Consider the following 23,353-nt stretch of genomic DNA (forward strand, 5'->3'; position numbering starts at 1 on the left):
TTGCAATTTAAGAAATGTTGGTTTACAAAAATACAGGCAGATCTAACTTTGTTTGTGTGGTCATCCAGGGGGTTAGGATTGCCTGGCAATTATGTAGGACAAAAGGAAAAGGTGGGATTGCGGCTCCAGACTTTTATAAATATTATTTTGTTTATCATTTGAAGAATGTGCGGATTTTGCTACGTGATAGATCGGAATATATGTTTTTTTGGCTCGCAATGATTCAGGAAGTGTTAGAGGCCGGCAGGCATTTTTTGCACAAGTTTGGTCATCCTAAAGATTTCAAAAAGATCCATTTGAAGATCCTTAAGGATGCCGCCAGAGTATGGTGGTTGGTTCGACAAGTATTAGAAATTAAGTACTATGGTTCCCTGGCCCCGGTCTGGGATTCCCCTGGCACCCCCGAATGTCTTACTGATAAATTAGCACTTCCATTAAAAGGGGTGGCATGTTGGGGACAAATCCTGGAAGATTCAAAGTTGGTGTCGTGGTATAGGATCGAGGAACTAACTGAATGCAGGATTTCAAAGTTTAAATATTATCAGTTAGTTAATTGGGCTGTAACTCTCCGAGATGAGGGGCTTACGAAGAATGCTTGGGAGGAGAAATTAGCTCAAGTTTCAGTTCATAAAGAAATTACTGTCTGGTATCAGGCGCTACTACAAGCCTCTGACTCAAACTTCCTTTTACCTGAGAAGAAATGGGGTGCAGTGCTACCAACTTTGGATGTGGCAAAAATATGGGAGACCTCTTGTTCTACGCTTTGGTCTGTTATTAGACCAGCCCCGCTAAATACAAATCACTTGTTTACCTTGTACAGGGCCTATTGGTCCCCTCAGAAGCTGACAGCCTTGGGAAAGTCAGATAGAAGTTGTCCACGCTGTGGGGAAGTTAACGCGAATGATATTCACATGTTTTGGAGCTGCGTTAGCCTCTGTGGTTTTTGGGCCACTATAGGAAAATTACTTAAACATATCATAAATTCTGATATAGAGGTAACTCTCTCATTAGTGATTTTTGGGGTAACACCTGGGGTGCTAAAACTCCCTAAAGATTATAAGGATCTGATGTTTTTATTGATACTATTGGCTAGAAGACAAATATGCTTCAGGTGCCCTCTCCCCCCCCCCCTGTATCTGGCTGGCATTGGTAAATTATTATTGTCGCTTGGAGGGTCTCGGCCTGCTCGGTAAAAGATGATTAATGGGCCATATGGGAAGATTTTCAGCAAAGTGGCGATGCTCTTTCTCTATAGTCCAATGATTATTGGCCCTCCTGTCCAGGTGGCTAACTCCATAAGTCTGGCTGGCCTATATAATGCGCCGACCAACAGGCTCGGAGAACTGGTCGAGACCGGGGAGGTGAGAATATACACGCCTCCCTTTGCGAGGGGCACAGGTTGATGACCCTCGCCTGGAAATAAGGGCTTCTATGAGGACCAAAAAAAAAGGAAACACAAAGACTAGTGGCATTTGGAAGAAGAGGAGTATTAAAAATAAAAAAATAAAAATGAAAAGAAATTGTTGAATTGTGTTGGAACAGGTCGGACTCCTATTGTACTTTTGCACTGCACTGTTCTCTATATAATGGCACAACAGAACTTCAGTATAAGCCCTCCACAAGCCTTTTGGGCCTCAGGAACAGAACCCTCTATGAAGTGGGCTGGATGGAAGGATTATTTTATTAATTACATTGAGGCTATTGATGAAGAAGGAAAGATGTCTGCGGAACAAAACAAAAAAAGAATCCTATTGCATTTTTTTGGGGTCCAGTTGGGTTGAAGACCTATAGTGGGATGCAGAAAACTTTGCCAAATGGAGATGGAAACATGTTTGCAGCAGCTTTACTGGATCTTGACAAGTATTTTGCACCTAAAGTATGTATTGGCATTACAAGATTCAAATTTTTTCAACGTAAACAGCATAGACTGGAAGAAGTGGATGATTATGAGGCAGAGTTGAAGGAATTAACTATTGATTGTACATTTGGTGTGCTACACGACAATCTCATCAGAGATCAACTGGCCATGCATCCTCATTATCAGTCTATACAGGAACATTTATGGATAAATGGTAACGCTCCACTGGAGGATGTTCTAGCTATTATACGTAAAGCTGAGATTTCAGGAAGATGTGCGACAGAACTGAAACCACCAGATAAAGAGTAGGGTGGTGTTTACAAAGTTAATAACCGGAAGTCGGAGAAAACTCCAGCATTTAATCACAAAGAGAAAGTAGATTTCAAAGATAAAAGGTGTTGTCGCTGTGGCAGTAAAGATCATTGGGCGTTTTCAAAATCCTGAACTGCTGCGAAAGAAAGGTGCATTAACTGCGGCATGTTTGGTCATTTTGGCAAGGTGTGCCAAAAGAAGAGGAGTAAGGTTAAATGTGTGTACGAGAATAAGGGTGATTCAGAAGAGGATAGTGAAGATACGAACGTTATTAAGAACTTTCAAGACAAATTCGTATTAAATATTAATGAGGGTGCTTTACTAAAAAAACACCAGTGTGCGAGATGAAGATTGGTGGTGTAGACATCAAGATTCATGCGGATTCAGGGTCGCCGTTTACCATAATTAACAAAGATGTATGGCAAGATAAGTTTGTACCTAAGATAGGAAAATATTTGTTACCTCCTGAAATATCTGGTGATATTGAACCAGAGAGTTATACGGGCGAAAGAATCAACATCTTTGGTTACAGATAGCTGGTTTTCCAATTCAAAGGCAGGAGTACTTGAAGCAAACTGTACGTGGCGGACAAAGGACCTTCAGTTTTGGGTCGGCGAGACCAAGGGAAGTTGCATATGATATTAGAGCCTAACAGCAAGGATAAAGTGCTCTTGGCGGATCTTGGAAGTTCAATGGAGGTTTTTGGCAAACAACTTGGGCGATTGAGTGGGTTTGAGCATGAAATTGTTCTGAAACAGAATGCTCAGCCTAAAGTGCATAAATTGAGACCTATACCTATAATGGTGAGGGAAGAAGTGTCAAATGAACTGGAGAAACTGGTGCAAATGGATGTGACTGAGCCCATTGAGAGCTCGGAATGGATTTCACCAGTAGTTGTAGCACGACACAGTAATGGAAAAATCCGTCTTTGTGTGGACTTGCGCCATCTCAACAACAACATTGTCATAGACCAATTTCCCTTGCCGAAAATAACGGAAATGGTTTCTACTTTGAATGGTGCCACTTGGTTTTATAGTGCTGAGTTATCTGCAGCGTACCACCAAATTCCTTTGTCACCACAATCACAAAAATGAACAGCTTTTATCATCCATGTGGGTTGTTTTCAGTTGAAGAGAATACCTTTTGGTTTGGCATCGGCTGCAGCTGTTTTCCAGTGGTTGATGCACAAACTGTTTGGGAAGGAAAAAGGTGTGGTGTTTTTCCAAGATGACATTCTTGTATTTGGAATGTCATGATGGAAGAGTGCAACGTGTGTTGAGTGTTTTGGAAGACAATGGTTTGACTGTTGAAATGAGCAAATGCAAGTTTGCAGAAAGGAATGTGATATATTTGGGACATGTTATTAGTGGTGAGGGGGTTAAGCCTAAACCATCCTTAGTGAGAACAATCAGGGAAACGTCACCATCATCTTGTAAAGATGATGTGAGGTCATTCTTAGACATGGCAGAGTTTTCTGCAAAGTTAATTCCGAATTGTGCAGAAAAAGTATTCAACATAAGACAACTTCTTAAAAACAATGCAAATTTTGAATGGAACTCAGAGTGTGATATAGAATTTAGAAGTATCAAAGAAAGTTTGTGTAGGGTCCCTAATTTGAGTAGTTTCAATCCGCAACTTAACTACAGATGCAAGTGATAAAGGCCTGGGTGCTGTGTTATCACAAAGGGATGGCAGTGGCAAATCAAATCAAATCAAATCATTAACATTTATAAAGCGGGTCTCAAGGCGCTAGGGGAAAAAGGGGGGGTTATCGCTGCTCGAACAGCCAGGTCTTTAGGAGTCTCCGGAAAGCGGAGTGGTCCTGGGTGGTCCTGAGGCTGGTGGGGAGGGAGTTCCAGGTCTTGGCCGCCAGGAAGGAGAAAGATCTCCCACCTGCCGTGGAGCGGCGGATGCGAGGGACAGCAGCGAGTGCGAGGCCAGAGGAGCGGAGGAGGCGGGTGGGGACGTAGATGCTGAGGCGTCTGTTGAGGTATTCCGGTCCCTTGTCGTGGAGGGCTTTGTGTGCGTGGGTGAGAAGTCGGAAGGTGATCCTTTTGCTGACTGGGAGCCAATGCAGGTGTCTCAGGTGTGCGGAGATGTGGCTGCTGCGGGGTATGTCGAGGATGAGGCGGGCCGAGGCGTTTTGAATGCGTTGCAGGCGATTTTGGAGTTTGGCTGTGGTCCTGGCGTAGAGGGTGTTGCCGTAGTCCAGGCGGCTCGTGACGAGGGCGTGGGTCACGGTTTTTCTGGTGTCGGCGGGGATCCAGCGGAAGATCTTGCGGAGCATACGGAGGGTGAGGAAGCAGGCGGAGGACACGGCGTTGACTTGCTTGGTCATGGTGAGACGAGGGTCCAAGATGAAGCCGAGGTTGCAGGCGTGGTCTGTGGGGGTCGGTGCGGTGCCGAGGGCCGTGGGCCACCAGGAGTCGTCCCAGGCGGACGGGGTGTTGCCGAGGATGAGGACTTCCGTTTTTTCAGAGTTCAGCTTTAGGCGGCTGAGCCTCATCCAATCTGCGACGTCCTTCATACCCTCTTGTAGGTTGGTCTTGGCGCTGGCGGGGTCCTTGGTGAGGGAGAGTATAAGTTGGGTGTCGTCGGCGTAGGAGGTGATGATGATGTCGTGCTTGCGTACGATGTTGGCGAGGGGGCTCATGTAGACATTGAAGAGTGTCGGGCTGAGTGATGAGCCTTGGGGTACGCCGCAGATGATCTCGGTGGGTTCTGAGCGAAACGGAGGGAGGTAAACTCTTTGGGAACGGTTTGCGAGGAAGGAGGCGATCCAGTCCAGGGCCTGGCCTTGGATCCCGGTGGAGCGGAGGCGGGTGATTAGGGTGCAGTGGCAGACGGTGTCAAAGGCAGCCGAGAGGTCGAGCAGAATGAGGGCGACTGTTTCACCGTTGTCCATCAGGGTTCTGATGTCGTCAGTGACTGAGATGAGGGCGGTTTCAGTGCTGTGGTTGGTTTGGAATCCGGTTTGTGAGGGGTCGAGCAGGTTGTTGTCTTCCAGGAAGGTGGTCAGCTGTTTGTTGACGGTCTTCTCTATTACTTTGGCTGGGAAAGGCAGAAGAGAGATGGGGCGGAAGTTTTTCAGGTCGCTCGGGTCAGCCGTAGGTTTCTTTAGTAGGGCGTTGACTTCGGCGTGTTTCCAGCATTCGGGGAAGGTAGCAGAAGAAAAAGAAGAGTTGATGACGGTCTGGAGGTGCGGGGCGATGATGTCGTCGGCTTTGTTAAAGATGAAGTGCGGGCAGGGGTCCGAAGGGGCGCCGGAGTGGATAGAGTTCATGATGGATTTGGTTTCTTCCGTGTTGATGTGGGTCCAGTTGTTGAGGGTGATGGCCGTGGATGCCGGTTCGGTGGTGTTTGGTTGGGTCTGGTGTCCGAAGCTGTCGTGGAGGTCGCTAATCTTGCGATGGAAGAAAGTGGCGAGGGATTCGCACAAATCCTGTGAGGGTGTGACGGCGTTGGCGCTGGGGTTGGAGAACTCCTTGACGATGCTGAAGAGTTCTCTGCTGTTGTGTCTGTTTTTGTCCAGTCTGTCGGTGAAAAAGTTCCTTTTGGCAGCGCGGATCAGGTGGTGGTGTTCGCGGGTAGCGTTCTTGAGGGCGGTCATGTTGTCAGCGGTGTGGTCCTTGCGCCAGGCTTTCTCAAGGGCGCGACAAGTTTTCTTTGATTCTTTGAGGGTGTCAGAGAACCAGAGAGGTTTTTTGGTGTTGGTCTGTCGATGCGTGCGTTTGAGGGGAGCAAGGATGTCTGCGCAGTTGGAGATCCAGTTTGTGAGGTTGAGGGCTGCGTTGTTGGGGTCGGTGGTGAGGGTGGGTTGGTTGGTGGCGAGTGCGGAGAAGAGTTGCTCTTCGGGGATCTTGTTCCACTGTCGACGAGGGATGGGTTGGGTGCGGAGGGTCTTGCGTCGGAATGTGAAGTGGACGCAGCTATGGTCGGTCCAGTGTAGGGCGGAGGCGTGGCTGAAGAAGACGTGTTTGCTGGCGGAGAAGATGGGGTCGAGCGTGTGTCCGGCGATGTGCGTGGCGGTGTTCACCAGTTGTTTGAGGCCGAGGTTGGCGAGGTTGTCGAGCAGGGTGGTGGTGTTGGGGTCGTTGTTTTGTTCCAGATGGAAGTTGAGGTCGCCTAGGAGGATGTAGTCCGGAGAGGCGAGGGCGTGCGGGGAGATGAAGTCGGCGATGGCGTCGCTGAAAGGGGCGCGTGGCCCGGGAGGACGGTAGACGAGGGATCCTCTGAGGGTGGTCCTCGGGTCGGTGCGAATCTGAAAATGCAGGTGTTCCGCGGCGAGAGGGGTGTCCTCGGTGGAGGTGGTGACGCTGATGGAGTCTTTGAAGACGATGGCGATACCTCCTCCTGCTTGGTTGGTGCGGTCTTTCCTGGAGATCTTGTAGCCTTCGGGGATGGCGGTGGCGATGTCTGGAGCAGAGGAGGCGTTCATCCAGCAAGGAGAACATTATTCTGTTTGTGTCCAGATCCTTGAGGTCAGCGGAGGAAAAATTCCCTATTATTGAAAGGGAGGCACTTGCGTGTGCATGGGGTTTCAAACATTTTCGCTTATTTGTGTGGGGAAGGAGTGTTATCATCCAATGTGATCATAAACCATTGATGAAGCTCTTATCTTCTGAGGGCAGTGTTGTGGCGTCAGCTAGAATTGCAAGAATTTCTATGAGGATGAGGTAGTATATTTACAAGATGATGTATGTACCAGGAAGGAAGAATGTGTTAGCTGATTTTTTTTTCTAGAATGCTGTGTCCTCTAGAAGAGTGTGTGGAGGATCCATGGGATGAATTTAAGGTAGCATTTGTTTTTGATTCAGGCGAACCAGCTTTAAGTAAGAACAGGTGGGAAGTGGAACAAAAGGAGGATGTGGAATTGCAGTGCGTTCTAAAATATATGAGGGAAGGGTGGCCTAAGAAGGATTTATTGTCAGAAGGGCGTAGGCATTTTTGGGAGGTTAGATCAGAGTTATCCATAGAGAATGATTTGATTTTGAGGGGCCATAAGTTTGTTCCTCCCAAGAATCTATGTGAAAGCATCCTGGAATTGTGCCATGAGGGTCATTTTGGGATAGTGCAAACTAAAACTATTGTCAAGGAGTATTTTTGGTGGCCAGGAATTAATAGGGTGGTGTAGAGGTTTGTGCGTAATTGTCATATGAGTTTGTCTGCTGATAAGCCCTTGCACACTTTGAGGCTGCCTATGGATCCGAAGTTGGTTCCAGGAGTACCATGGGAATGTGTGGCCATAGATCTAATGGGACCTATCGGAGAACAGCAGGAGTACTTGGTTGTCATCATGGATCTTTTTTAACAAATGGCCAGTGGTTAGCGTAGTAAAGAAGGCTGATACTGCATCTGTTTTAGAATGTTTGGATCAGAAATTTTGTTCAGAAGGAATTCCAGCTTTGCTCTTGAGTGAGAATGGAGTACAAATTGTATCGAACAGTGCTAGATTATATTTTGAAAGAGTTGGTTTATTGCACAAGACCACTTCATTGTACAATCCGAGTGGGAACGGTTGTGTTGAGAGATTTAACAGAGTGTTAAAGGGAGTTATTCAAGCAGCTATGAGAAAGCAGTGTGATTGGCATACTGCAGTGTGGAAGGCTGTTTGGGCGTATAGGGTAAAAGAGAATGAGTCTACTGGTATTGGTCCATTTGTTGCTATGAGAGGGAGGAAACCTAGATGCAAATTTAATACTGCATGGTTATATGAATGTGGGATGGATTTTTGGTCTTTGAGTGGTGTACGTAAGAGGATGGAAAGAACAAAGGATAGAAGCAAGTCATATTTTGATAAGGCACATAGGGCCATATGTACGAACACTTTTTCCCATAGAGACAGAATGGGTAAAAACCTTTGCTACATCTGGCCCATAGTGTGAAAGAAACTCAGATTAAGGCTGGGGACTGGGTAAGGGTTAAAAAACCCTTCATGGTGGTGAAAGGTGAGAGACAAAATTTCGAGCCGGAACAAGTAAAAGACGTGTTACACAATGCTGTTAAGTTGCAAAGTGGGAAAGTGTGGAACTTGAAATGAATTGCTTTGTGTTCAGAAGAGCATGGGGGTGAGAATCCGAAGGATCGGGATGACAAGGTGATTGATCCTTTTGGTATACATGATAATTTGACAAATGTGTCAGGCACGCCACTAAGGGATGGTGATAGTGGCATGTCTGAAGGTTCTTGTAACAAATTAACTGGAGGAGCAGGTGGGGGTGACGAAAAGGAAGGTCTTGGTGGTGAAGGGGGAACATGAGTCACAATGAGATTCGCAAGTGTTGGAACATAACCAGATTTTGGACACTAATAAGAGAAGAAGAGAGTTACCAGTGTGGTTAAAGGGTTTTGTATTAGATTACGTGTATAAGTGTTCTGTTTTGATTCCATGTTGTTCTCTCAATTTTTATAATTCTTTTTAGGAATTATTATTATTAATTTTATTTCCTTCCTTTTTTTAATTTATTTATTATTATTATTAAGGAGGGGGGATGTGTTGTGCTGGAATGTACTGCGTTGGGGCATTCGCCTTGACACTAGAATGATGAAGGAGAAGGGTTCTTTGTGCTGGGAGGAAGAAAGGAGGCGGTTGACCGTGAAGGATGGGAGAGGCACGCTAATAAAGAGGAGAAACCAGTAAAGGTGTCCGCTGTAGTTCATTAAAATGAAGAATCAACACAACACCAGTATTCTGATGGCTGGCAAGTGGGAGGCAGGAATTCAGAACGCATGAGCTATACTGAAAACATACAAACTACCAAACATAACATGGCCTGTAAATCTTGTGAAACAGCACGAGCTTCATAATGTAATAACCGTCAAAATATACATAATCACCTTCTCTTCCATAAAAAAAAAACACATATCAATACATTAAAGAATATAACTATACTCTTGAATGATTATTGCAAGTAATAGCCTTTAAATATTGCATGAACAGAAACATTTTGGGATACTCCACTACTGACATTATGTGAAGGACATAATTCAGAATTTACAGCTTCTTCCACATTGATCGACTCAAAAACAGAAGGTGGAATGGGCTGAACTAGATTCAGCAGATTTATTATCACTACCACAGGACTCCCTTGAATCAGGTCTAGAACAGCGAGTAGTATCTTTTGAACAGACTGTACAAGAAGAATCAGTTTTCTCATGAAACCAAAATGCATCGGTATTACTCTTATTGAATGTTGTGACATCATTACGTTTAACTTCTTGAATCTTCTTAGCTTGTCCAGGTGATGTTTTTACCAAACTCCTCCTACTCCACCATCCTTTACCATAACCATTTCAGCATCTTTTGAAAACCTTAGAAATTCTGAAAGGTAAAGAAAATTTTGACTCTCCTTTCCCAACTTTGTTTGCTTTATTTTTCAGGCCTCGAAAAATCATAAAAATGTTACTAGACATGCAGGTCCAGTAACTTGAATAATCTATTTGACCTAACTGTTATGTACTTGACCTGTAAACGGGTCTCAAATTGTGTGATCCTAGGCAAATAGTTTACAGAGTCACCTTTTTCTTCATTCTCACATGATTGCACCTTCAAATATGTGAGCTCATCATTTCATCAGTACAAAAAAACTCTTCTGTTTGATTAAGTAGACTAAAGTTTTATGCATGCATCACAAGAACCTAGCCCACATATAGGGGACACACGACCCATGACTCTTTTAGGGGCAGATTTATGAAAAGTGGCGCTGCAACTAGTGCAGCGCCACTTTTCTTGCACACCTTAGAGCCCCCTTAACGTCACCATGGTAGCGCTGTATTTAAAATATGGCGCACCATCGCAGCAGTTAGGGTGACTAGCGTCATCATTTTTTTCACTAGTCCCGGCGCTTTGCAGGATTAGCGTAAAAAATTATGACGCTACTCCAGCAAAGCACTCAGAGGCCCATTGTAATCAATAGGAGCCTCTTTTTAACGCCTGCACTTTGCAGGGGTTAAAAATGCCGATAACAAATGGTGCAAAGGAATCTCATATAGATTTCTCTGCGCCATTTTTACGGCCCCCCTAGCACCGGAACGCCCCCTGCATACAGTATGCCTGGTGCAGGCATAATCTTCCGCAAGGGGTTACAAAGTGGGGCAATGGAAGCATTGCGCCACTATCTAAATATGGGACAGGGTTTTTCCCCTTCCAACGCCACATCAGCATTAAAAATAATGTCACTTATGTGGCATTGGAATGGTAAGGCCACCATCAAATTTCATATCCCGCAAAAATGTAATAAGTTTCTCAATGGCCTATGAACAAGCCAATGCTTTCTGTTCAATGGCGCTGTAATTAGACTCAGTCGTTGTGAGCGTCCAAGAAGCAAAGGCAGTAGTCTGTTTTTGATTATCTACCCATTGATACAAAACAGCTCCCAAACTCATGTGGCGGGTATCCACCATTAATATGCAAGGTTTACCAGGAGTAAAGGCTGAAAGAAGGGGTGCAGAAGTGATGAGGGCTTTGATCTTCAAAAAAACCCTCATCAACTTCACTGCACCAAACAAACGTCTGCCCTTTCTTAAGAAGTCCTAATGTTTGTACTATCAGTGAATAAAGAGTGAATAGTATTCACAGAGGCCTAGAAAGGAGTGAAGTGTGTCTAGTTTTCGGAAGGGTTAGTGTCTTCAATAGCCTTGAGTAGTGACATTTTAGATTTGATACCTTGATTAAATATACAATGATCTAAATAATCCACTGACTGACTAGGAATTTACACTGGTCTCTCTTCAATGTAATACAATTTCTTGAAAAGAACGTAACACCTTCTGAAGTACAAGATTGTGCTCCCTGATTGTCTTCACAAAAATCGCAAGGACATCGTCCTGGAAGGCTTGAACTCCAGGGATCCCCATCAAAATGGTGTCCATGAACTTTTGAAAAGCGCTGCAGAAGCCAAGCCAAAGGGCATCCCAAGAAACATGTATGCACAAAAGGTGTGATAAGAGTGGTGAAGTCTCAGCTCTCTTCTGCAAGCGCACAAAATGCACAAGCCATTTTATGAATGGTAGTTTGTAAGTTTTCAAAACAGCTCCTACGCTCTATGTTCCTGCCTGGCGCTTGACAACCATCAGGATACTGGTAACTTCTGCTGGTGAGCTGGGCAGTGCAGGAGGATGGTTGTGGTCTTTTACTTGTTAAGAAAAAATACTCTCTCCACCTTTAGCTACTTCCTGTCTCCGTCTGCTACTTTAATGAAACACCATTACACAGGCATGCACCTGGAAACCAACAGAACGTGTCAGATCCATACGTAAGTATATATATTTTAGTGAAGTCCATAACATTTGGCCCAAAGACATGGGGCCTGATCAACTCATAAGGTTTCTTTTTTTTAAAAGGACGCTGCGCTTCCAGCTGCGAGGAAACTAGAGTTACAAAGTATCAAGCAATTCTTAACATTGCGACCATAGCAACAAGACTCCATGCCACCAAGCTAAATAAAATTGCTTGCAGCAGAAAGCTAAGGCAGCAGGACGGCAAAGAGAGAAGGGAGCAATGATTGCAGTGCCTCATTGCACATAGAGAGTCTGAGGACGTGTACTCATGCATGACTAATGCATTTTAATGCGGTGATGTGGACACCAACACTAAAATGCGTTAGTCGAACGGAAATCCTGATGCGTGTCAGTTAGCAGGGCTGTAAACTACATCTATTCCTGAGCTCCACCAAAAATGTACAGACATGTCCCTCAATCAAGCTCCATCTCCCACTTCACTGAACACACTCCCTGGCCTGACAAACATGTATTTATACACGTCTTCATAGTCAGGCATGGCTTGCTCACCACGTCCTAGTCTTCAGTTACCTACCGATCCAGACAGCCACCGATTCACCTGTGAAAGCACCTAGATACCTCCGGGGTGTTTAGCTCGCTATACAACCTGACAAAACTTAACATACGGAAACAGGATCGGGGCCTCCAAATGGACACCTCAGACTCTCTCTATTAGAGACGCAGATGCTCTTCAGGTACAGCACCCTAACTCTCTACGTCTGGATTTACTGTCAGAGCCCTCGGCCGCTCCAGACAAGGGTAGCCATCCTCTCAATCACCACCATTCCCTCTTTTCGGCTGCAGCAGCGGAGTATGCCGTAAGAGAAGCAACAACAGCCATCACTAGCACTCACCTGCTGCTGCGGGCGTCACTCGGCTCGCTGGACGCAATTCAGACGCTTCTCGGCTCCAGGCAACAGTGAACCCGCCTCCTGCACAAACTATGATGGTTCTTGTAGTCCTGAAAGGAACATAGGACGTGATTATTGCAGGGGCTGGCTCGCAAAAACAACTACAAGTCCCGTCTGGTCTTGCGCTGACCCGGAACAACGTCCTGACTCCAGTGTGCATGATGGCGGCGCCCTTGGAGCAGGCTGTGCGAGAATTTCTGGCACCTTTAGGATTCGAAGTGTATCCGTTCAAGGTACAGCAAGCGGTGTGGTTATTAATGGGAGGTTTTCTTTCGAACTGGCACGCGCTTCTAACAGGAAGTGTGTGTGAGGCGGCGAGATGAGGGGCTTGCAGTTTATTTGTGGGCAGTCGAGCCGGGAGTGCGTCTTTTATGTCTATGAGTAAAGACGTGGACAGTGGATACAACATTTTCTTGCTTTGAGACAAGAATTTTAGATTCTGTGTCAGGACCTGAGGCTCAGATTATGCTTCGCTGTCACTTACTACTCAAAAAACAGCAGTCAATCACAAACCAGAAAACTTCAACTACATTTCCCAATGTGCTTAGCTCAATATGTCTACCAATCACATCACATTAGACCCTATTAGAGTAATTAACACCATCTTGAATTCCTCTTTCTTTGCTGCCAGAGCAGACGAGATAGGTGTGCAGTACTTGCGCGCAGCCTCGTGACTAGAACCCCAATGGTGAAGGGGTTGCTAGGCGCTCGACGGCGGCGTGATTCAAACGGGGCGAGGATGGTTGCATGGCGGAGAGAGCCATGCCCTGGGGTGCTCGAAGACCTGTATCCTGATTAACTTTACTTGGAATAAAAGCGTTTCAAACTTACTGCGCTCCTCGCCTACTTCATTGTGGCGACGAGGATGGGATGTCTTTGAGCTCAGCGGGCCCATGCATCAGCAGACAAGCGGCTATAAATGACGTCACCACCAGCATCTTTCTCCGTGCCAGCAGACGATGGTGGATTTCATCCTGCACAAGGACGACAGGTGTTTCCTCTCAGGGCTATACGCACTGACAAACGGTTCACTGCACTTCTGGGGAGGGGTTTCCTTCACCGGTGTTACTTCAACTGGCTGTAAAATGTCACCTCTTTGCGCGCATTGGATGTGGAAAGGCTACACCCGTCACACAAACAAAGGTATGGCATTGCTGTAGGGTATAGTTCTGTAGCGCTTCCGCTTAAGAAAAAAAACACCTCTACCCCCAGTGGACGTGAAAAGGACACTTGTAGCAGATTGGAGGATTTATTTATTCAATTGTGCAACTATCTAGGAAGCAATAAGGACTGGTTGAACTATTTGTTCTTAGTGAACAAACAAAAATATTTACAACAAAGAACGTTGTGTTACAGATTTTTTTGTGTGTGTTTTAAGCTGAATTAGTATCATTTTTTCAAGTAATTATTAATATTTTTTTTTTGGGGTGCACCATGCAATCGGTTCTCCCTCCACCAACATTTCTAGAGAGCCTTGGTGAACCACATATAGTCTGGAAGCAATGGTATGATGCCTTTGAGACGTATCTAGGGGCAATAGGGGCACCACGGTACAGACCAGAACGCAAAAAGTGTCTTCTTCTGCATTCCATTGGCTTTGAAGGGAGGGCTATTTTCAAGCATCTACCGGACTTACAATTGGATGATGGTGAAATGGATGAGTACGAAATAGCTGTGAAGAAAATGAGAAACAGGTTTGATGCACCTCCCAGCTTAGTGGTGGCTAGGCACACGTTTTTTAAAAGTGAACAACGTTCTGGTGAAGATGTAGACACATATTTCGGTGTTGCGTCTTCTGTCTGCGGAATGTCAGTTTGGAGTGCTGGGTGATCAACTCATCAGAGACCAATTTATTTGTCAATGGACAGACAAGTCTATCAGACAGAAGTCGTTATCGTTGGATAATCCAACATTGCTATAAACGATAAGAATTGCAAAGAGCATTGAATCTTCTATAAAGTCCTCTGGAGAAATAGAATTGGCAACGGCTAGCAGAGTTAACGCCGTCATTAACAAAGAAGAAAAAAGAGCAACGGTCAAATCAAGCGGACAGAAGAACATTGTTTGCCAATTCGAACGCTTTTTTCAAACAAAGGAATGTTTGTTTTAGATGTGGAAATGCACCTCATCAAAAAGGGTTTAAGAGTTGCCCTGCATGGAACATCCAATGCAGGAGTTGCGTCAAATTTGGGCATTTTGCTAAAGTTGTCAAGGGGAAAGCGCAAGTCTGTCATGACGGTGATGGAAGACAATGAAGAAGCGGTTGAGCACCTCATGGGAGAGGTTCAGGATATGGTTTTAGTCGTTGATGGTGGAGTGGTTAAGTCTGGTGATCCGTATAATTGTGTGGATCCGTATGTGTGCATAAGAGTAGGAGACAAATCTTTGCGCCTGCTGGTGGACTCAGGGGCTAGGATCACCATGATTACCCTAGACTTGTTCAAGCAGAATTAGGAAGAGCAAGCTCTTGAGCCACCGGGCAGGGCCCCAATGTCCTTTGAAGGGAAGAAGATTGAGCTTCAAGGGTTTTTTGAGGACATTCTTGAGTTTAGGGGGAGACAAATACATGGGAAGATCTATGTAGCTGCAAGAGGGTTGAACATTTCAGGTTGGTTCCATCAGGATCTGTTTGGAATGGTGTTGTGACCAGGTACATCAGAACAGGTTGCAGTGATTAGAGAAACAGAGGAGATTGAAGGTCTTCTCAACAAGTTCCCTAAAGTCTTTTCAGGAGAATTGGGAAAGCTGAATGGTTTTAAACATAAGATAAAAGTTAAAATGAATGCCGCCCCAGTCAAACATAAAATTAGGTCTGTGCCTTTCAGTGTGAGAGAAGATTTGGAAAGGAAATTAGTAAGTTTACAGAACAAGGGGGTTATAGAACCCGTTGAATCCTCTTTGTGTCTTTCTCCATTGGTAGTGGCTAGGAAAAAGAATGGACAGTTGAGAATTTGTGTGGACCTGATAGCGCTCAACAGAGAGATATGGGTGGACTCACATCCCTTGCCCAATATTACGGAAATGTTGTCTACCATTAAAGGCGCAAAGATGTTTACGAAGTTAGACTTGGCTACTGCGTATCATCAGATGGAACTGGATCCAGACTCCAGGTATTTGACAGCATTTGTGTCGCCTTTTGGCGTTTTCCAATTTTGCCGTATGCCATTTGGGCTGGCGTCTGCAGCCTCAGTGTTTCAAAGGATTATGTGTGCACTGTTAAAAGGTATTTCCAATGTGGTGGTTTTTCAGGACGATGTACTAATTCATGGGCCTGATCAGCAGGTGCACAACAAGATTCTCAGACAGGTGTTGCAGAAATTCATGGCTCATGGCATTGTTCTCAGAAGGGAAAAGTGCCAGTTTATGAAGTCGTCAGTGGAATATTTGGGTCATGTGATTAGTCAGGAGGGGGTTAGCCCGAAACCTGGTTTGATTGATGCCATCAAGGCAGCACCCCCGCCCACTGACAAAGCCGGTGTGAAAGCGTTTTTAGGCATGTGTGAGTTTTACTCTCCGTTTATACCGGAGTATGCTAGTCGGGTTAGAGTTTTGTCAAATTTATTGAAGGATAAGACCAGTTTTGAGAGGAGTTCAGAGTGTGAACAAGCGTTTGAGGAGATCAAAATCCAGTTAACCCAAGCCAAAGTGCTGAAACCGTATGCTCAACGGTTCCAATGCTGCCTAACGGTTGATGCTAGCAATATTGGATTGGGGGCTATGTTGACTCAAACTATTGAGAGTGCTGAAAGCACCATTGGTTTTGCGTCTAGACTATTAAGGGCACCAGAAGTGCATTACTCTGTCATCGAAAAAGAGTGGCTGGCCTGTGTTTGGGCCATTGAGAAATTCAGAAGCTATGTGTGGGGGAGGCATTTTGTATTAAAAACAGATCATAAGCCTTTGGTTTCAATCTTAAAGGGGACAAATGATAAGACTGGTACACCTAGGATTACTAGGTTAGTAGCAAGGTTGATCCAATATGATTTTGAAGTCATGCATATTCCCGGTGGAAGGAATATAAGAGCAGACTATCTGTCAAGATTTCCGAGTCAGATTAGCCCGACGACTAATGAAATTGAGGACAATGAATGTTGTATGATTGCAACGGTTGAGGTTGACCATGTGTGTGTTTGCTCTGAGACAGAGTGGAAGGAGAAGTTTGCTGGCGACAGCGACTTGTGTGCGGTAATGAGGTTTATTGTTGAAGGGTGGCCATATGAGAGAAACTTGACGATGGTGGTGCAGCCATTTTGGAAAATTTCAGATGAGCTAACAGTCGAGGATTGCATTCTCTTGAGGACTGATGAACTCATTCCTCCGGAGGAATTGAGGAGTTCAGTAGTGAAGAAGGCGCATGAAGGCCATTTGGGGGCCACATTGACCAAAAGACGAATAAGAGACAGCTTTTGGTGGCCACGCATCAACAGTGAAATTGAGCAATTGGTAAGGAATTGTGCTGTATGTTCCATTTCCGACAAGAGTTTGAAAACTGCGACACCACTCCTTATGCCTATTGTGTGTCCTGGAGGTCTGTGGCGAAAATTGGGGATGGATATCGTGGGACCTTTTCACTCGCTTAATTTCAGTCTACGGTATGCATACGTAGTGGTGAACTATTTTCCGAAATGGCCATATGTCAAATTTGTACAGGAGCCTAATGCTAGATCTCTAGTGACTTTCTTAAGAGAAGTGTTCATAAATGAGGGGTTTCCGGAAGAAATCATTTCGGACAATGGTGTTCAGTTTGTGTCTGAGGAGTTTAAAGCATTTCTGAAGCAAGGTTCAGTCAAACACCTGAGGTGTTCACTTTATCAACCTCAAACAAACGGTTTGGTGGAGAGATTCAACCGTGTGGTGGGAGACTGTATCAGGTGGGCATTGAAGAGTGGGTGTGATGTGTTGGCGTCGGTTCAGGCTATGCTTTGGTTTTACAGAACAACTCCTCATTCTACCACGGGGGTATCTCCTTTTGAAGCTTTGAAAGGGAGAAAGCCTAATACCCAAATCAAACCTGGGTGGATGTCTTAAGTTTTTTGAACAAATGCTGGTGGGAGATCGTGCTGACTTTATCAAGGCCAATGTGGAAAACAAGCAGTTTATACAATAGAAATACTTTGACAATAAGAAAGGGGCTAAAGAGTTGCTTATTGCGGAAGGTGATTGGGTTGTTATAAAACTGCCAACGTTTGTTAAGAAAGGTAATGCCAAATTTTCCGAACCTGTTCGGGTCGAACGTGTTTCGGGCAATGCAGTGATGGTTCAGGGCAATAAGTGGTGGAACAAATCCCAGGTGGTTTAACTGAAGGGGAACTGGGATCCTCAGGTTGTGAGCAGGCGAGATTTGGTGATACAATCGGACCTGAATAAGAGTGGAGACGATGGTCTTGTGTTGCGCAGGAGTAATAGAGAACGAAAATTACCTTGGAAACTGTGTTATTACTATGGAAACTGTGTCAACAATAATGTTTATCTGTAGGTTTTTGCAAAGTGTTTTAGTTTTATTATTTTTTTGGGGGGGGTTGAGATGATATATATAAAAAAAAAAAACTCAAAGTAGTACTTGCGCGTAGCCTCGTGACTAGAACCCCGATAGTGAAGGGGTTGCTAGGCGCTCGACGGCGGTGTGATTCAAACTGGGCGAGGACGGTTGCATGATGGAGAGAGCCATGCCCTGGGGTGCTCAAAGACCTGTATACTGATTTACTTTACTTGGAATAAAAGCGTTTCAAACTTACCGCGCTCCTCGCCTACTTCAAAGTGGCTTTCACAGTTCACTTGCGATTTCCCTTTGACATTGTATTGAATACTTTTCAGACCTATACTGTTTTCTTTGTTACTGTTTTCTTTGTTACTGTACAGTGCCTCGGTCCTTGTATCTTGACTGGGCGACTCTTGCGTGCATGCGCACAGTCCACTTCTGCGGAGCGGCTGCCTCATTGTTTGTTTTCTCTTGTGCCCAGCTGGCTGTCTTCCTCGCCCGGGTGCCTGAACCACTTAAGACCTTCTTTCCTGGTGGTGCGTCTCCGTTGCAGGTAGGTCCTTTTGCAGCGTGTTGCACGCTGGTTGTTTCCCTCACAAGATTTGTTTTCCCTTGGTGGACACTGCTGCGCCATCGCCTGCCACGAGCCTTCCCTCATCGGGCCTGGGCGGAGAGCTGAGGACGTGCGCGTAGCAGGATTGGGCTACGTGCAGTCCTTCGTCTATTTCTCCTCCTCCTACGCGCTGACAGGACGCCAGGAATCGAGCGCATATCTCGCATTCCTGTCAGCGCAATAGACGCCGTGCTCCTGCTGCAAGAGTAGAGCAGGCCCTGCAAGTAGAGTGGAGTGCACGCTCGTAAAATATAAACTTCTAAAATTATTGTGGCTCTCCCTGACGCCCTCCAAATAGATGGGGGCTGTTACAATTAAACGAAAGCTCATGCCGAGGAGCCTTATTATTTGAAGACTGCACTAGGGGTGGCTCCCCCGCGTTTAACATCCAGTAACCCATCTGGATCTTGATTGCCTGCTTGAACAGCACCATATACGTACAATATGACTGATTGGGTGCCCATCAAGGAGGAGGAGTATGGGCAGTACTACAAGGATTCACACGGTCAGGTCTGTCTGAGGCAATCATTGCGTCAGTTCATCAGTCAGTCAGCAAGGGCACTCACGGCTTTTGTTCCACAGAAGATCAATCAAACCCTGATGGCTGCTCTAAAACCCATTACCCAGCAGTTAGAGCATTTTGCAAAAAAGCAGGGTCTGGTCCCATTATCGGAGGGCAGCTCGGCTGAAGGGGGTCCCTTCCCTCCCTGGCAAGTCTAAGGACTCCTCTAGCTCTTGGCCTCACGACGGGTCCATGTCCGTGCTAAACCAATCCTCCGCAAATGACCACCAATATTGCTCTATCCCTTTAACCTCCAAGGAACTTCCCATAGGAGCTAATGCTTCATCAGATTCAGAATCCAGTGACTCCGACTCGTCCCATTCGAGCAAATCCCTGCGCAAGCATAAAAGAGCAAAGAAGGCTACTTCCTCCAAAGCGCAAGAATTTACCGGTTCCCCTCCCAACCCGTTCCATTTGAACCCGGAAGACCTAGTGTGCCACGATCTGCCGACTGGGCCCATGCACAGGCTGTAGCGGTGTACTTGCATGATAAATTGTGCAAAAATTTCGACAAAGTGGTCCGCAATAGATTGTAGGCAGAATGCCCTAGGCCCGAGATACCAAACAAGGTAGCAAAGATGCCCGAGATTGATGCAAGCATGCTAACATTCCTCAAAAAATTTGCCAAGGATCAGAAGAAAGGGATTGACTGAGCCTGGCGTTCCTGCCAGGATAAATTACTGGATTTATCGGGTCCTCTGGCAAAGATCCTTGAAATGGCTTTGAGGGCAAAGGAAACCAGCACCCCTATCGACCCCAACACCCTAGCCGAATGGACACAGAGCGAGATTTGCTTGCTAAGCAACACCAACTGCGCCCCCTCCTCATGAGGATAGATTCTAACTTAACGGAACTTGCAGATGCAAGCCCCCTGGCCGAGGGGTACCTCTTTGGCGACAAATTTGTGAAAGACATTACAAAATATGTCACCACGTTCATGACGCTGGACAAGCTAATTTTAAAAAAAGTCTTTCACTCTGGCCTTTTTGGCCGTGCCGGACGAGTCATGGGCTGCTCGTTAGGCCGTCCATACATTCAAGGCCCCCAAAGAGGCACGTTCTTCCGCTCCTGTTTCTCACGGCACAGAGGTCAGCGAGGAGGCGCAAGGAACAACGCCGAATCAAGTTTTTATGCAGGTAAGAGTTCTAGGTTCATCTCTCATTCAGTTGGGGGGTTGAGTGCAATTCTTTCTACACAATTGGCATTGTGTGACTCAGGATGCTCGAATTACAGACAGCAAGGTATTCACTTAGAATTTTATCAAACCTCACGGCAACGGACTCCTCCTCCTCCTCTGTGTTTTTCCCTACAAGAGGCCAGTTTTAAAGATTTAGAAATCCAGGATTTGCTGCAGAAATTAGTGGTAGCCTTTTGCGAACCCCACCCTACCGGGTTTTGCGGCAACATTTTTCTTGTCCAAAAACGAGGAGGAGGACACCGTTTAGTCCTAAACCTCAGAGACTTCAATTATTTAATTGTTTTCTGGCACTTCAAGATGGAGGGTCTTCATCTACTGCCAGATTTACTTCAGACGGGACTGGTTGATGTGTTTAGATATGAAGGATGCCTATCTCACTATCCCCATTTGACATCCACACAGGAGATTCCTCCAGTTCAGATGGAGGGACAAATGGCTGGAATATTTGGTCCTGCCCTTTGGGCTTTCGTCAGCACCCTGGTGCTTCACCAAAATCCTCAAACCTGTAGTAGTTCTCTTGCGAGAGAAAGGGATTCGCATGATAATATATCTAGATGATATTTTGATCATGGCTCAATCCCAGTAGTTGGTGACACAGCACGGTCTCATGACAATATCTGTCTTGCAGGATCTGTTGTTTGTTATAAATGAGAAAAAGTCAAGCCTGGTACACCAGAACAGTGGAATTCCTGGGGTTTGTGATCAACTCAGAGACATCTCAATTGATCCTCCTCAGGTCCAAGCTTCGGGACATAAAGAGAGACTTGAGAGTAGCCTTAGTACAACCTTCACTGTCCCTGAGAAGAATAGCACGCATTGTAGGCCTTTTAGCTTCCTCGATTCAGGCAATATTCCTGGGACCTCTACATTATTGAGCCTTGGAGAGGCTCATGATTCAGCATCTACACAGGTCTGGCATACTCGGATCAAGTCCCTCTGACATAGGCGGTAAGAGCAGAACTCAGGTGGTGGCTGACGCAGGTTGATGCCTAGAACGGCAGAGCTATTTCCAGTTCCCAATCGGAGACAATAATAGAGTCAGATGCCAGTCAGTGGGGCTGGGGAGCTCGATGCGGGGACATCTTGACAGGGGTAGATGGTCTCAACAGGAGCTCCGGTTACATATCAACTGTCTGTAGTTACTAGCAGGATCATTTGCAGTCAGGACTTTGTCTCCCAAGAAAGTTTTGTACTCCATTCTGCTAAGGATGGACAATATCACGGCAGTCCGCTACATCAACAAGTTGGGGGGGAGGGTACCAGATCGCCTCTTCTAGCCGAGATAGCCAAAGATTTTTGGCATTATTGCCTGACCCACAGGCTGTTAGTAGTAGCAGAATACATCCCAGGCAGACCAATGTAATAGTGGACTGGAACTCCAGGTACCTCAGGGATCAGAGCGAACGGAAGCTTCTTCCCCAGCTATTAGATGTTGACCCAAGAGGTATGGGGTCAGTGCAGGATAGATCTCTTTGCTTCCCGCTTGAATCAGAAACTGGAAGAGTTATTCAGCAAGAGAAAGGACCCCCTCGCAAGGGCCACAGATGCTTTCTCTCAAGATTGGTCTGGGGATCTCAATTATGCCTTTCCCCCCTTTGTAATGATACCAAGAGTAGCGACTCAAATCAAGAGGCAAGCAGCGGAGGTGGTGTTGATCACTCTGGTATGGAAAGCGCGACCTTGGTTTCCACTGCTTCTAGAACTAGCTTGCGACTCTCCCCTGTTCCTTCCTTTTTTACAGGAGATGCTAATGGGAACCTAAGGGGAGATGCACCCTCTGGTAGTAAAGAGGCAGTTACAGCTGATGGCCTGGAGGCTTTCAGGCAACAGTGGTGCTTGCCAGGCATTTCAGACACAGCTGCAAACTTTATCAGTAAAGCAAGGGCACCATCTACTAGGAAAAGATACTCTTCAGCATGGAGTGCTTGGCAGGGTTGGTGCTTGGAAAGGCATGTTGATCCTGTGGCAACAGAGATATTTGAAATAGTAAACTTCCTGTCACAGAAAGCGGTGGAAGGCCTCTCTTACAGGTCAGTAAATAATTTGTGTTCAGATTTTTCAGCAGGACATGTTAAAGTCAATAATAATCTGGTAGGAATGCATCCCATCATTTCTAAGCTTTCTAAGCTCCTTAAGGATATTAGAGTGTCTAATCCTCCGAAGCCAAAATATACATTTCTGTGGGATGTGAATCTAGTACTCAAGTTGTTTAAGAGATGGCCCGATAACATTTACTTGACTAGGAAACAACTATCTGCCATATTAGCAATGCTTTTATGCCTTGCAGCATGTCGGCAGTCATCGGATGTGAAAGCTCTGGACCTTACAGGTAGAGTGTTTACACCGGAAGGTGTCTCCTTCAATATTACTAGAAGGACGAAAACGCTGCCAACATGTATCGAGTACTTTGCATATCCTTTTAATACAAAATTGTGTGTTGTAAATGGCTTGAAACAATATGAAGAATGTACTAGAGCATTGAGGTCAGACGTGGCAGGTCAATTACTGATTTCATTACAGAAACCTTTCAAACCGTTGTCTGCCGCAACCACTGCCAGATGGCTAAGAGGGGTAATGGTTGAGGCAGGGATTGATGTTAAGCAGTTTGGAGCTCATTCAATTAGGGGAGCAATAGCTTCAACTCTGTAGAGATGGGAGTGACAGTGCAGGATAATATGAAATCAGCTGGTTGGTCTTCAGATTCTACGTTTCAACAGTTTTATTATAAACCGGTGGGTGATATTGCAAAAAGAGTTTTAATCAGCTTTGAATTCGCATAATCGGAGCCTCCATCTTGACATAGAATGAAAAATTTGCTAGCATTCCCACCAGAATTTTCAGTTAGATTAAGGACACTGAGGTTAGGATTATCCCACCCAGTCGATGATCTGATAATGTATGATTAGGACAGTGTGTAATGAGCAGTAAAGGTTTTGGTATCCACTTAAACCCACCCAGATAACTCAACAGTGACGAATCAGAAGTTACCTTAATGTTTTGTCTTGATTTCTTAGGATTGGACCAAAAAGTGGAATGAAAAATGACCTTTTCAGCAAGAGGTCTGAGTTCGATGCTTGGGTGGATTAGAAATTACAGAGAGATTCATCATGTTGACGTCCTGCAAGTTTGTTGTAGTCAGTT

General features: G+C 45.5%; 2 protein-coding genes across 7 annotated transcripts in view; one reads left to right on the top strand and one right to left on the bottom strand.

Moving 5' to 3' along the window:
* Positions 1–12,408, bottom strand: part of LOC138293569 (coiled-coil domain-containing protein 159-like) — a 130,293-nt gene extending 117,885 nt beyond the window's left edge. For 3 of the 6 annotated variants that reach the window (XM_069232835.1, XM_069232836.1, XM_069232837.1), the window contains exon 1: positions 12,304–12,408. The gene's annotated coding sequence lies outside the window, so the exon portion shown is untranslated. The remainder of the gene's footprint in view (positions 1–12,303) is intronic. The other 3 variants (XM_069232838.1, XM_069232840.1, XM_069232839.1) reach the window with 2 other exon arrangements.
* A 90-nt stretch (positions 12,409–12,498) lies between these two features.
* Positions 12,499–23,353, top strand: part of MMACHC (metabolism of cobalamin associated C) — a 39,060-nt gene continuing 28,205 nt past the window's right edge. The window contains exon 1 of the mRNA XM_069232842.1: positions 12,499–12,593. Within this exon, the coding sequence (XP_069088943.1) occupies positions 12,519–12,593 (75 nt within the window). The 5' untranslated portion in view covers positions 12,499–12,518. The remainder of the gene's footprint in view (positions 12,594–23,353) is intronic.

Source organism: Pleurodeles waltl, chromosome 4_2 (genome assembly GCF_031143425.1).
Source record: "Pleurodeles waltl isolate 20211129_DDA chromosome 4_2, aPleWal1.hap1.20221129, whole genome shotgun sequence".
In the NCBI taxonomy this organism is placed as follows: Eukaryota; Metazoa; Chordata; class Amphibia; order Caudata; family Salamandridae; genus Pleurodeles; species Pleurodeles waltl.